The sequence below is a fragment of the Chelonia mydas genome, chromosome 8, assembly GCF_015237465.2.
Source record: "Chelonia mydas isolate rCheMyd1 chromosome 8, rCheMyd1.pri.v2, whole genome shotgun sequence".
Lineage (NCBI taxonomy): Eukaryota > Metazoa > Chordata > Testudines > Cheloniidae > Chelonia > Chelonia mydas.
In genome coordinates this window covers 65,034,585-65,050,176 of record NC_057854.1, presented here as the reverse complement: position 1 = coordinate 65,050,176, position 15,592 = coordinate 65,034,585, and the positions used below count along the sequence as shown (strand labels likewise).

Genomic DNA, 15,592 nt, shown 5'->3' with positions numbered 1-15,592 from the left:
TCCTGGGAGGGGAGGAAGCCTCCATTCATCACAAGGCACCTCCGCAACTGCCTCCCATTCTGTACAGGACAATATTTCTTTAAGCTACATTTAAATGACATTCAACATTGGGAAGCTAGAAAATTCCTGTTTTAGCTATATAGGAAAAAGAGTGCAACTAAAATCTGTTCTCACTTAATGTTGTGCTTTATAGGGACTTACAAAATTAGGGTAAGAGAAGTATTTCCATCTGGAATTATTTTAGAAGACATTTCAGTAGCCAGTAAATATGCAAAATACATTAGAAAATGTTTGACTCTTTAAAGAGTACTCTAATCTGACAAAATTGCAAATACTTAATGGTTTGGAGCGGCGATTTGTTGAAATTATTTTTGAGTTACTGGTGCATGTGTGCATTAGCAAAAACAATTTAATCTGATTAACAGACATGTAAGGATCTTTCTTTTGTCTACTAAACACAAGAGGAAATATCTTCTTTGCAGGTTAGGAGAGAACGGTAAGATAAGGGGTGCTGAGCTCTTGTGAAAAATGCCAAGAGCTCCCATTCTCAAAAATCTGGTCAGTTAATTTAGGTACCTAAATGGAAGCTGAACTCTTGAAAAATCTAACCTCAACTGGGGGTTCCAAGCATTTTTTAAAGTCTGGCCCTCAGCCTACTTCCAGCTTTCATGAGGTACGATAACTATATTAAATAAAAAAATAAAAGATTTTCATATTACTTGTCTGTTACTTTTTACATCAAATCAAAAGCCTGATCCTTTAAATCCCTGTACAAAGTGTTTGCAAAATAGTGCAAAGGTAACTCATGCTTATTATTGCGATTTATAGCCTAGAAGTATAATTCACGTAATAAATTCATTATGTATAGAATCAATGACAGTAGCATATTAAAACAGAAAAATAAATAAAGTTATTCAAGTATGAAATCCTTAGTAAAATATTTCACATTCTAGGACCAGTTTTAAAACATAGGGATATGGCAGATGCCCAAATGCCAACCTTTAGATATACAGGTGACCATACTTGGAAAAGTATTCAAATTTTTCTAAGGTTACTTCTACACTACACACTGCTGGTGGTGGCAGGTAGGCTATATGTAGCTACATGCAGCAGTAAAAAGCAGGTTGCATCCACACTGTGGTGTGTAGCTACACGTCACTGAAAGGCTATGGCAGGGGAGAGGCAGTGGGGAGAAGTTTCAGCAGCTCCCTGATGGCAAGCATTTCACTGAGTCCAGGAAAAGCTCGGGCAGGGATCAGCAGTGGGGAAAGGCTCAGCTTTTCCCCACTGCCGGAGCCTTTCCCTATGGCAGGGGAAGGCTCCAGCAGTGCGAAGGGAACAGAGCCTTTCCCTGTTCTACTCGCCTAAGCCATACCTCACCATCTACACTGCTTTTTATCCCCATGCTAGAGGAGCGATCAGAGTATGTACTCTGCATGCAGCTGAAAGAAGTGTGCAGTATAGACATACTCTAAATGTCTTAAACAGGTTTACTGTGCAAGTTATAAGAGCACTAAGTATATAAAATTTAGAGTTCATAAGCCATAAACCCTGATTTTAATAAGGATTAGAAAGGAAAAAGTTTAATATCATGAAGGTACAGGGGGGAGGGGAGAAGCAAGTTTCCATAAGAGTTTTAATTCTTAACATGAGAAAAATCAGTTTTGCATACTACTGTGTACTAACACAAGGTATTAATTAACTCCTATAGCCATCAAAACCTGATTAGCTGGAATTTAAATAGAAATATAGGGAAGCAAATCTGAAAGTCTTGCTGAGATTTTGTCCGAAGATCAATTAGGTACACTATATCTAAGTGCAACTGTGGTTATAGCTGCACAAGTGTCTAATATTGGTGAATTTTTTTTTAAGGCTCTGCTCCTGCAGATTTACACATGGGCACAGTTCCAGTGACTTCAGTGAGATTACTCATGAATACGAAGTTTAACATTTACTTAATTCTTTGCAGGATCAGGATCTAAATTTGCAATAATAGTTGGTGTGGTATAGTGCCATTCTGTGGGCATTCCATTTATCTACAAGGAAGTGTGGAGACAGGGTTATTACAAAGGTGAGAGAAAAGAAACACAGTTTAGGAATTCTCCAAGACAGACACTGAATCTAGTTTTATTTGCTACATTGCTGACATAATCATTTAAAAAAAATTCACAGAAACCTCAGAATTTCTGCTTCTTCAAGAATACAAAGAGTTGGAATGCTGTTATTTACAGTTTGATAAAAGGCATTCAGAATATTTTAAATCAACCACTGAAATATTTTACACTGCCAATGCATGCCACTATATACCTACATACATAGTAAGTTCCAATAAGAACTTCAGTAACTAGAATCTAGTGTATTAGATTTAGATTTAAGGTTTTAGATTTAAGCCAGAACTTCATCTTTCTGCTACATTTTGAGTAAACTATAGATGGGCTTGAATAAAAGCGTCAGGTTTGAACAACCCTGAACTTTGGGGAAGACTGAATTAAAATCTTGTGGGTCTCATACCCATTTTTAGTTTAAAAGTCAAATTTCTTAGGGGCTTGAGGAGAGAAAAAAGAAACAGTTTGAACTGCAATAGGGTTTACACATCCAACTTTAATTACCATTCATGTAAGTCACAAGTGCACCTGGAAGAACATATGTTTAACATGGTCAGTTACACTTCAGTATTAACAACTCTCTCTCAAAAAAAATGTGGAGTTAAATGAAACTTACCGCTCAGGTGACTCTTCATAAATGCTATGGCAATCTGTATTTTCAAGCATGAGACTTCTGCTAAGATTCTGCACTCCTGGGTAATGGAAATTGGCAAAGGAGTGTGACATTGGAGAGGTTTTATTACCAAGGTCTGTGATTCGCTTATCATGATTCGTTAATCCACATGACAGCCCATCTAAGGCAGGGTTTAAGGAACGAGTCATGTAAGCATCAGCTGACTGAGGCCGTCTCATTGGGGATGATGGATAAGGAGAAAGTTTGCTGATAAGAGGTGTCAAAAGATCAGCATATGCAGCTTTTGTGGGCTTCAAGAGTTTATCAACATGAATATTAAGCATCTTTTGTTCAAAAGCACAAGAGAAAACAGAAGCTGGCAGATTCTGAAGCCATGACAATAAACTCAGGTCCAAGTCATCACACCCATTACCACATAAAAGATCAATGCCAAGCAATACTTCACTCTCTGTAATTTCTTCTCCTGTTGCTTTACTCTGACAGAATTCCACACAACATTCATAAAGCAATCCCTTCATTATGAGCTGAAATAAACGATTATTACTTGCTTTGAAACCAGCCTCACTCAGTTTCCTGTCGGCAGGAATAAACTCTGCAACCATGATGCAAGCTTCTTCGAAACAGTGAACTCGAGCAGTGCTAGGGTTCCAGTCTTTGAATTCTGCATGGTTGGTCAGACGGGGCAATGTGAGTAACAAACACAGTTTACTATAGTCTTCTTTAGAAGGACAATATTCTTCCAGGGCATGTAGGCACTGTACAGCCTCTTGCATTGTAAACTCCAGCTATAGAAGAAATATTAAATACAAACAGGACACAGTTGACTTTAAAGTTACCAATTTATTCTTCACAAGCAGAGTTAGCTGCAGAAGGATAACATGCAATAGGATTTCCCTCATTTTTCCTTTGTTGTTACTATTGTTTTCATTTTAATTAAATTAGCGTACACGGAGTCTGCAACAGCTTTCATGTCAGCAGTTCTAAGACCAAATTCTTCTTAAGGGACTCCAATTTCAAATCACTTGATCAATACAATGAAGGTCATGCTGATGTGGCTGTTTTCACAGAAGCCACTACATGTTTTAAGCTCTCAGAATTTTAATATGTATAGTTAAACAAATTCGCTACAACTGTAGGCTGAGAAGGCATTTCCACTTTAGGAGTCGAATTCTCTTTTCAGAGCCATAAAGAGGAGAAACTCCATTTAAGTTAAGAGTATCAAACTGGTGTAAGAGAATCAAGTCCTAAGTTTCTGTAATTTTCAGTCACTGGAAACTCTGAGAAAGTTACTTTTTGTGTTGAAGTTTTTCATGCTTATTCTCAGACTATACGTGATGTGTGTGTGTAAAAACAAGTGATGAAAATCTCCACAGCTCTTTGCAGATCACATATTCAAATACACACAGATGTGTTTGATAGAATTTGTTAAAAATTAAAAAAAGAAGGTAAACTTAAATGCAATACTAAAATAGAGATGTTAGCTGCAGAAAATGGAAAAACTTTGAAATTTCCACCAACTGTCCCTCCTTACATGTGCATTATGACCACCTTTCATTAACCTATCATACAACAATATTCAGCATGTAAAATATCAAGAAATTGCACCTTTTTCTATAGTGTTCTCCAGTAAGATTATGTAAATACTATGACTAGAGTGCTAAATGTTTTAACTACGTCCTTCTTCTAATCTTAAATGTAGAACTTTGTACTGCTCTCTGCATGCGGTCAGGTAAAGACCCTGCCATAGAATATATGGCAATGGGACAGAGAATTAAAGTCACCACAGCAATGTTAATTTTTTATTTGAGTAATTAATATTTTTGTTTGAAATGTATTTTTATGTAAAAGTTTTATAATGCTTTTGTAGTTGTAATTTAATGTTCATATATGAGCAATATAAAGTAAAATACTTTACAATGAATAAGCCTACAGCCTATAAGCCTTATCATGCTACAGCTCTGGTTACCATTTAAAACCTTTTGCACACTAAAAACCTTATTCATAACTCCTCCTCCCTGCTTTTCACACATTCAATGAACTCAATCCTCTGTGACATCATTTATTCTCTACTAGCAAAGGAACACTGAACAGCATTGCATCTTTGTCTATAAAAGCTGCCACAGGCAAAATGCATTGAAGAATTTAAATTGCACACTAACATCTGAACGATCAATTTGAGCTTGAAATTGGAAGTCTAATTGACAGGTTTCAGGTTCTATAACACTTCAAAAATATTAATCAAAGTTTCCTCTTTTAGGAGATAATGAAAACAAATAAATATATTTAGGGAGCCTAATAAGATTATTAAATATATTTACATATTCCAAGTTGTTATTCTAAAACAGAATGCTAGATGGTCCAATGGGCAGAGGCAAAAACTAACCTTTCACCTCTGAAGTCCTCTGTTAGGTCATAAACATACACTAATTTAGAGGTTTCAATTTAGTTTTGCATATTTGCTAACATCATGTAAACATTGCACTGTTTGGCACCACTGGATCAAGTAATGGCAAGGGCATTTTACAGCCAATTTGAAGTGCACAGTTAGAATTACGTGGGCAAAAACTGCCCAGAATCTATCCAATACTATTCCCAACTGTAGTCCTTCACTTTCAGAAAAGGTTGGTAGTTCTTATGTCATACATGAGAACTTCTGGCTAAACAAATGACTACCATAAGCCTTCCGGAACAACAATACTGTACTATGGACTTCCATAGTGTCTAATCAATAAGAGGATTTTAAAGCATTTCATTAATGTGGCCAAGTATAAAATCTTACGTGCTGAGGCTCATCTTCTGCTGACATTGCATTGTTCACACATAAGGCTTCTAAAAATTTCTGCTTCAGTATAATATAGCGAAACCTGCACAAAAGAAGTGAAGTATAAGACACTAAAGATCTTAAAGCAGTAGCTAAGTAGTACATTCCACAGCTAACTACAGTGCAAAGTTTTTGCTCTCAAAATGTAACAAGCCAGGCAATAAAAGAATTGGTTCTTTTCAGAAAAGATGTCTTTTTCCAACGATTTACTTCCAGAAATATTACATGTTAAAATAACTGCTGGTTCATAAGAGAAAGATACACAGCCAGTATCCTCCTTTCTTGAATACCTGGGTTACTCTGATGTGATCTCAAAGAAAATAAATTTTAATTTTTTAAAATCGAGCACAATTCTTATAATATAAAGCATTTTAACCAGGCCAAGACACGTTACAGAATACTTTAAAGTCTGTAGTAAGTTCTAAAATACTTTCAAATAATTTTATACTGGATGTATAGATTGAAAAAAATCTATTAAGCCATACAACTGAAATTGTAAACTATTGTTCTCAGATTCAGTAGTTACAGTTTATTTTTCTAAAGACTTGAAAAAGTCTTATTCCAGAGATTTTCCACCTTCCACATGACTTACGATGCTACTACCTCAAAGTTCATAATTTTACCTTTTCTTGTCAAATTTTTCCATACACTCAAGAGGCTGAATGAACTGAAGAACCTCATCCCACTGTCCATCAAGGATCAACTGTCTATACAAAAAGAAAGCCACTCATTAAATTTAGCTGGACATTTTTTACTTAACATTTTTACAAATGTAATTTACATATAGCTTGATGTACAGCTGATCAGCGAGCTTTGTAAAGTTAATGCTTTGCAAAGCAGACAAGATCGGATTTAAACAGAGATAAACGTAAAACCTAAATCCTTTCTCAATACTATCTTTGTAGCTACATACTCTAACACCACGAGGACAAATGGTAGATACGTATGTATTTGTTAAGAGGTACAAGAGTATCTCTTCAGGTATCTGCTGCTTTTTATGTTTTTAGGGATTTCTTCCAAGATGCTTCATTCTTTCTCCACAAGTGAGATTTTAAAAGTCACCATACAAAACATGATTGAAGACATCCTGAAAAATACTGGAAATAAGCCTAAAAGTATTAACTGCCTACAGGGGTTGTGTGTAAACAGAGCAGTTATGCAGCAGGGCTCCGCATCTGCTTACAGTATTTATAGTATAGCACAATCAACTTTTCTATTGTGCTAGGCCCTGTACAAATACAAAGTGGACACAGTCCCAATGCTAGGGAGCAACGTATAAGGGAAGCATTTGTGACAGAGCTCAGTTGGATCCGGTGGCTCAAAACTCCCAGGCAAGCAGAAGAGCCACTACTCCATCCAATAAGCTGGAATAGCAGGCAGGGCTGCATTTCAGCCTCATCCCCCGTTGGGTGGGTAAATACCATTTCTTCATGCCCTCACAGTGTTTTCCTCAGAAAGTCTATTAACTTTGGTAGGGAGAGGAAAATTTCACCTTAATGAATACTTCTGCTATCACTAAGAACCCACCCAAATTAAGGATGAAGAACCTCAACCCAGAATTTGTCAATTTACGTACCTATTTTTCATTATGCTTACTCAGCTTTAGCAGTATGAGCCAAAAACCCACAAGAACATCGTAATTGGGGGTGGGCAGGAAATGTTGTTAAGCAGATTTTAAATTTCACATTTAATGTTATTTAAATATAGTTGTATAAATAGTTTCCTATGCTTCCAGTAAGCTGTAAAATCCCTTAGTACGTATATTATAAACCTCATTTGTGCTTAATGGTTTCATCATGCAAATACCTATTTACTAAATGTGAGATATTAGAAGTCTATTTATTGTGCCTCAACAGTAGCCACTTTTCCAACTGGAGGGTAATACTATGGGAATGGTGACAGCCTCAAAAGGAGTGCTAGAAGTATAACTACAATACTGGTGAGGGCTGGTCTCCACTAGGAAGTTTTACCAGAAAAATTTGCCTTTTTGTCAGCACGGCAAAAATCCCAATTTAATCATCACAAATGTTAGGTCTATACTAAAACTGGTAGTCAGCCCTATATTAAGTTTTAGCCTGAGGGAAGCTGCTCAAGAGCAAGGCTGGAATATCTGTTCAGCTACAGATGAAAAAAAGAGCCCCGTTGGTCCAAGTCCAAACTACCAACATCCCCAACCTCACCCTCTCCCTTCCCCCTCACCAACCAAAACAAACAAAAACTCCTCCCTGTATGAACTTCTTCCCTACATTTGTTGTAGGGTTTAGTAACCTATCTTCATACTTGTAGTCACCCAGGTCCTTTCAGTAAACATTTTGCTGTACAACATATGCCATCAACCCTGTAGAGTCCACTTCCACAGTTTGATGTTAGAGAAAATCTGAGCATCTTTTTGAAAGGCAGATGACATCTTCTGGAAAAGATTTGATTTAGAGACCAAGTCAATCACAGGGTTAGAAGGGACTGCAAAGGTCATCCAGTCTACCGCCCTGCCAAGATTCAGGATTTGTTGTGTCTAAACCATCCACGACAGATGCTCAGACAGTTACCAGAATATTTTATCAAAATATTTTTTGACATTTTTCATGAGTGTCTCAGGATGTTTTGAAAGCCCACCAACATCCTAAGTGCTTAAATGCTACACATAGGACAATTCACAATGGAGAAGCAATACTTGAAGAGAGAAAATGGTTATGGCAAAAATGACTCAATGCTTTTCATGGCAGTCAGCAGTCAATTGGTTTGGCTAGCGAACACATGGCCAGCAGATATTAAGTTAGTTTCTATTGTACTAATTATATAATAATTTCTACCTCAGAAAAAGCATGTCATCTGAGAACAGGCCATTAATGACTCCACTTTCTTTCTCAAGAGCCAGCATACTGATATGAAGTTTCTTCGAGTTCAGGAAATCTAAGATTAGTTTAATTATTTCAACTTCTTTTACATTCACTGTTTCTTCAGCAGTCATGATGGTAGCCTAGAGAGAAAAAACAAAGTAAGTAATATGGTCAATATCTTGTCTTATGCCTTGTCATCAAATGCTGTTGACCAGAGATTGCATATAAATGTTTGTTTTGACAATACTGAATATTGTAGTATTCCAAAATTGGTTAGTGGGATTTAGAAAATCAATCTCATGCATTTGAGCATGCAGCCATAACTCCGACTTGATCCTGAAACTGTGACTACCCATTTGTACCCTGAGTTCATGAAGTGGACCACTGAAATGAGTTGATCAAGAAGTTTTCAACTATATTTTCACCCTGGAATAAAATTTCCATTTGCAAGACAGCAGTCTCTTTCTCTCAGAAAAGGAAATACAAGATAACAGAATAGTATTTGAGTATTTAAGGTATGCATGAGATACTTGTAAGATTTTATAATTATACAAAAGATACATGAAGAACAATTTTATGAGAGATAAGAAACACTATCTTGATTTATTTTGCCATTCTGAAACAGTACATGGTAAGTAAGCCAGGACTTTCCATCCTTACTTTGTAAGGAGGCCTATTTCCATTGCAATGTTTTATGGGGAATCTAAATGTCAAACTTGACTCAAGACCCCTCCACAGAAGCATGGGCAAGCAAAGGCATACATCTCTATTTGGAAATCTGGGATAGCTTCCTGGTTCACTGGCTCATTCCTGCAAGATGTTAAATGTCTCAACTCTCTGATATCAGTTAGGGGTGAGGGTGCGCAACATCTTGGAAACTCTACTCTAGAGCAATGGCTCCCATACCATGTTCCACTGGGAACTTGCTGGTGGTCTGTAGAAAGCTTGCAGATCACACAGTACCATCTTTTCAGGAGCTCTTCATTGCAAAGAGGAGCCCAGGGTGAACTGTAAGGGTATTTCTACATTGCGGTGGTAATGAACCTTCCAGCCTGAGGGGAATCGAGCTAGAGTACTAAAAATAGCGACGTAGACATTGCACCTCAGGTGCTCAAACCCACGTGACCCGCTGGATCTCTGCCAAGTCTCTGCAAAAGTCTCAACATCCAGTCTACTATTTTCAGTGTGCCATTAGCACAAGTCTATCTAATCAGGCTCAGAGGCTCACTCCCTGGTGTAGTATAGACCAGGGGTTCTCAAACTGTGGGTCATGACCCCAAAATGGGATTGCTGAGGCTGGTGTTAGACTTGCTTGGGCCCAGGGCTGAAGCCCAAGCCGAAGCCCCACCACCCGGGACTGAAGCTGAAGCCTGAGCCCCACCGCTCGGGGCTAAGGCCCCCCAGTCAGGGTGGAAGCCTTTGGGCTTCAGCTTTGGCCCCCTCACCCGGGATGGCAGAGCTCAGGTGGGCTCAGTCTTTAGTCCCCCCTCCTGGGGTTGCATAGTAATTTTTGTTGCCAGAAGGGGGTCACTGTGCAATGAAGTTTGAGAACCACTGGTATAGACATATCCTAAAAGCAGCTGGCAACAAGAGAGGAAAGTGAAGCTATTCTTAAGGACTGGAGCCATCAGTAGGAAAGAATGTCCAGGAAAACAGGGGACAAGAGAGCCAGGTGGCTAGTCTGCAGAGGACAAGGGGGTAATGAAGAGGAAAAGAAATATGAGTAAGGGAAGAGAAACAACCACAGAGAGTAAAATGAAAAATGTTGTGTGAAGTAGGGAGAGTTGTACTTTTTTCTCATCATTTCAAGAATGACAAAAAAATATATTAGGCATATCTAAAATATACACTTTTCTAATATTACTTTTCCACATAAGTAAGTAATTGCAACTGGGATGTTAAATGACTGCTAACGGGAATGGATGTGGTTCCCAAGTCAACTTCAAGATGTGGTGCACACTCTAGCGGTCCTCCACTTAGGGGCAGGTAATTACTAATCTACTTCCAATTTGGAAAGTATTGAAAATAGTAATCAAAAAGCAAGAGACAGAAATAAAAAGAAGTTTGCCATATCAAGTTTAAATAATCAGTTTAGCTTGATTTTCCAGGTAAAATGTGTTATGAGGGATTAGTGAACAGATGAACTATTTACCAGGCACAGTCAACAGGAAAACTGAAAGAATAAATACTTGAATCTGAAAGTTCTCGTTGTTCAGAGTAAACTTATGCTGCTGAATTCTAACAGATATGACAACTCAGACTTTTTTTTATATTATACCAGTTAAATCATAGCATTTTCCATATTCTTCCTTTAGCTGTATGCCAGTTTTCTTTAATTGTTTCCCCCCCCCAGAACACTTGACTGGAAAAATTATTCAGTTAGAGCAGCCTTGTTTATTTTGGAGCAGTGTACATTTGGCTGTGCCACCTAGAATAGCCTGCCTTCTGTTAATATGACTAGTTTTAATTCATGTTTTAGTCACAGAAGGCTCTAGTCATCATTAAATACTCTAGTGGCTCCAATGGCAGGCACAACCATTATTTGGGCCTATGCTCTCAGCTGGCAAGTTTTTTTTTTCTATTTAAGAGTCAGCTGGCTCACAGAACATTTTATGTAAATAATTACTCCTGGGAGAATTCTGCATCACTACGTGTGCACAGAATTCATGTCCCCCGCAGATTTCTTTGCTTCCCCGCAGAAATATGACTTCTGACAGGGGAGCAAAGGAAAGCCACAAGAGCAGTCACGCTCCCCTCTCTGGCAGCACAGGCAGGTCCGTTTGGGCACCTGGAGAAGCAAATAGGGACATAAATAACCACCAGGGGTGTGTGAAGGGGTGGGCAGTCATGCGTGAGAGAGAGAGAGAGACTGACTCTGTCCCTCTCACTCACTACTGCGGCACGCTCGGCATGGAGGAGAAGGGCTTCTGGGTGTGTCTGAGGAGGTAGGCGTGGCACAGGCTGTTCCCTCAGGCAGAGCAGAACATAGCAGCCTGCCCGCTTAGTGAATTGTTCCCATTCTCTTTGTGAATTCCCCCAGTAGTATAAAACAGATGTAAAAGTTTTAAGGCTCCTTTACATGGCCAGAGTGGTATAAAGTGCTTTAGTGATTAGAACTGGTCTAAATTTTTGGACTGAAAAAATTTCTTATCAAAATTTGCTCCATGAACTGTTTATTACTGACCTTTCCGGTGACGGTCAGTAGCCAATATAAATTGTGAGTTTGGTTCCCCAGCCCTCACTTGCTCTTCAGTGCCTATGATGTAACACTGAGCATATGGCTGGATATATCTGTGGACTAATAACTAGAAATAAAAGGTCAAACCTAGTTACATCATTATTAGGCAAGGGGGTTTGGGGATTTCCTTCAACGCTCCCCACTCCCATTCTCTATCCACTGTATTTTAATTTAAATAAATTACCTAAATAATTGAAACCAGCATGATTATATTGTGATATTTTGACAAATAATATATGCAGAATTTTAAAATATTGTGTGCAGAATTTTTAATTTTGTGGCACAGAATTCCCCCAGGAATAAAATAATGAAAGGAAACAGAGTTGCATAGTTTTGTGTTTACTTCAAAAAGCTGTTGAATGGTGAGATGTCATTCCCTCCCTAATGCTGACAGATGTTCTTCTTTCATCATTATTCTAATTCTCTTTCTACAACTGGGAAAGGGTTTTTTTTGGTCCTAGAAGATAATCCAGTCATATCTTTAAGAGGGAAGGAGGAAACTAACAACCGTATCAGAACATATACTGTAATACTGAAGTGTCAACACCTTAATCCCCAACCTCATCTTCCGAGGTAGGTCTCTAGACTTCAGATTTGCCTTTTACTATGTTTTATGATATTAGAGCTTTTATTGAACTTCAAGTAATTTCCTAGCAGACAGGTAAAACTGGTACCCAACCTTAAAATGAATCTCTTTAGTAGGATATTACTAGTACAGTTCATGCAGAATAAGACCTCCAACTGAGCAATGGAACACTTAGCTTGGACTTTTGTTTGGATTGGATGGCACCACAGATCAAAGCTAAATAGGAGTACAGGCTCTACGTGCCTTCCATGACTGCATTAAAGTTAAATATTACACACCTTACTGATGCAGAAACCAATGTGATATACAATACCGTTCTTGGAAGTACAATTACATTAAGTGAAAGATCTAACAGCTGTGACAGTAAAAGAAGTTATCAGCACAAAAGACAACCACCACGTCTTTAAACCAGGAACAGTCCTGCTTCCGCAAACTTATTCTAGGAGAATTCTATGGCACTGCAACATGTAAAAGCAGCACTCATCTTCCACACAAGTTACTTCGATCTTTGATTGCAGGTGTAAAGTTCTACAGCTATACAATTTTTTTAGATAGGGACTACAGAGGAATATTCATTCTGTATACCTTTAGAGATAAGAGAACTAACAATTTCAGTGGACCAACAACAGCTGAGCCCCATTTTGCAAACAAAATTGTCACTGACAACAAAAACGCCACCATATCATAATAAACTAAGCTACTGCACGAGAAATGTACATCTTATTACAGTATGCAAAGAGAAAATCTGAGGTTTCATATAATCCTAGTCATTACTTTAGAGTGTCAATGGTTTGGTAAGCGTTTGACACCAAAATAACTAAAATAAATTCATCATTAAAATAAATCAGTCGTATCTGGAACTAAAATGAGGAGCTCAGAGTGTCTTCCTTTTGAGCCAGCTTCCATTGGAACCAAAACTAATTTTGCCAGTGACTTCAGTGGAAGCAGGATTAGGTCCAAAACAGTCCAGTCCTGCAAGAGGACAAGTATCATCTGTTTCCAGATTTCATGGTACTTTCTTCAAGAGTAGGTGCGTTCTCATTTAGTGTTCTTGCCAAATTCCAACATGGATAATTACATTTTGACTACTTACATTCTGCCTGCAATTGAAATAAAGGCCACTCAATACAATCCAGGAGATCCTGAACATCTTGCAGGACAGGACCTAAAGACTGTTTATTGATTCATTGTCAGTTATGGCAACATTTTTTGGGCCCCATTTAAAAAAAAAAAAAAAACCACTGTTGTGAGACATTGAATTTCTGAGGAAAAGATGCACCATGCTGGGAATTCATTAACACGAGTCTGAAGAGACTGACTGAAAATGCAGATGAGAGGGATACTGCACAATTGCTAGTCTAATGGCAATGAGCCAGAATAAATGAGAGGTCTACTACAGAAAAAAATTTCATTTAATTGAAGGTTTTTAAGGATAACAAGAAAAAAAACAACCCTCAGATTTACTACACTCATATGCATTATACAGTCAAGTTATGCACTAGAACAATGAGCTGTAAAGTATGCAATATGAAAAATCCAGAAGTTTGCACACAGGATCTTGTGAAATGTGTGTTTATATATCAGTTTTTGAAAACATTATAGGTATTAAACACAGAGCAGCAGGAAAACTCATAGTTAGAGCTCAAGCTGCATCTTCATACTATCCCCCTGTGACACTGTATTGCCAGCACATATGGCACATAACGTCACCAATGATCTGATCAAGCACTAATACTCAAGAATGACTGAGGGGCAGTGTTAGGTTTAAAATTCCTTTCTTTGCATTTATATCTCAAGCTTTCAGATTTCTGTGCTGGTTTTCCTTTAAAAAATGTAAAACAAAAAAACAAAAACAGAGTATTATAAGTATTGGTAGGGCAACAGAATCAGGAAATATCTATTATTGGGGGCATAATTTAAACTTAACATTCTACACAAGTTGTTTGCCGATAAATGGAATGATAACTCCAATTGTGCAAACTTGCATCTATGGCCTTTTAGTAGAGGTTACATAAAGAACTTTGTAAGGGAGTTTTAAAAACACCAGATTTGTTCACTTTTTAGATAGCAATGCATTTCTAAAATAAAATGTTAGTGCCCTTAGATAATGATCATTGACTGAGGGGCAGTCATACTGGGAATTCATTTAGACTTTTGAAAGTCTAAAATAACGGATGTTTGTACTAGTTCTAAGCAACAGTTATTAAGGGATAAATAGACAATTAAAGAGAACATATTCTTAATTTTGTTTTGTTTTTTTAAAGACAATATTCACCCCCTTAATTTGTGTAAGAAGTTTTAACTTCTGGCCTAAAAATATCTCCGACATACTCCTTTTATATTTTTTCATTATATTACAAATATTCCCAGAGTCTCTTCATATATCTTTGTACACAGAAGAGCAAAATGCATTCAGAAGTCTAGTTTTCCAACAGGTGTAAATAACAAGCTGTAAAACTATAAGCCTTTTAAAATGCAGACACTTCTGAAGAGACTCTCTCACAATAATAACTGTTGCAGCATAAACAACTTCACAGAAAAGAGCTCTGTAAGTAGTATTAAGGGAAAAAAAGAAAAAACATTTAAAATAAAAAAAATAATAAAAAAGTGTTTACTTCTTGGTGTGAAATATTAGACACATTTTTATTCATTCATTCTAGAGTAACCTAGCCCGATTCTGCACTGATAATCTCCATGTGAGCATAGGAGTCTGTCCATGCAGAGAGTTCATTGCAGGATCTGGGCCCAAGTCATTAACTTGTGGATCCATTTTCACTCTGTCCTCAATTATTCTAAGATGCCCTAAACAAAAGAGGAAATATTTAAAAAGTACATTCTCTGAGCCAAGTTTTTATCTGAATTAATCCCCATGAAATAGGGATATATAGGGTGAAAATCACTGGAAATCACTTAGCCCTTAGCAACAGTGTAATATAAAAATTCATATAAACTACATTACAATACAGGTACTATGATTTTAATTAAAAAAAACAAACCTGTGTATAAGGAGGAATTATACAATGCATTTTCCCATACCTGGCCCCCAAATGAACAGCGTTAACTCAATGGCTCAACTTTTTTCCATTCCACTGATCAGTTGTTAAAATAAAGATTCTATCATGCACCATCCTCTCTCTCTTTCTCCACACCCCCATTGCTTAGCATCCAAGTGTTTCATATGGCAGACCACAAGGAGGTGCTCCAAGGCCCAGTTTAGAGAGACACAATATTACATACTTCATTAACATTTAAACTACCGTATTTGAAAACTGACCGGCAGATTTCCTTGCTTTTAATCAGTTTCTTTTACAACCTGAATGCTTTGTCTAGATTATACATGCACGTCACACAGAGAAGTGTATGATGGATGC

General features: G+C 37.5%; 1 protein-coding gene across 4 annotated transcripts in view; it reads right to left on the bottom strand.

Annotated features, from left to right (window-relative positions):
• The window catches only part of WDR47 (WD repeat domain 47), a 39,701-nt gene that overhangs the window by 22,624 nt on the left and 1,485 nt on the right, over positions 1-15,592 (bottom strand). For all 4 annotated transcript variants that reach the window (XM_037906998.2, XM_037906999.2, XM_043521529.1 and 1 more), the window contains exons 2-5: positions 8,371-8,537; positions 6,184-6,267; positions 5,519-5,603; positions 2,722-3,524 (exon numbers count right to left, since the gene is read on the bottom strand). In XM_037906998.2, coding sequence (XP_037762926.1) covers positions 2,722-3,524; positions 5,519-5,603; positions 6,184-6,267; positions 8,371-8,528 — 1,130 coding nt within the window. In that variant the 5' untranslated portion in view covers positions 8,529-8,537. The remainder of the gene's footprint in view (positions 1-2,721; positions 3,525-5,518; positions 5,604-6,183; positions 6,268-8,370; positions 8,538-15,592) is intronic.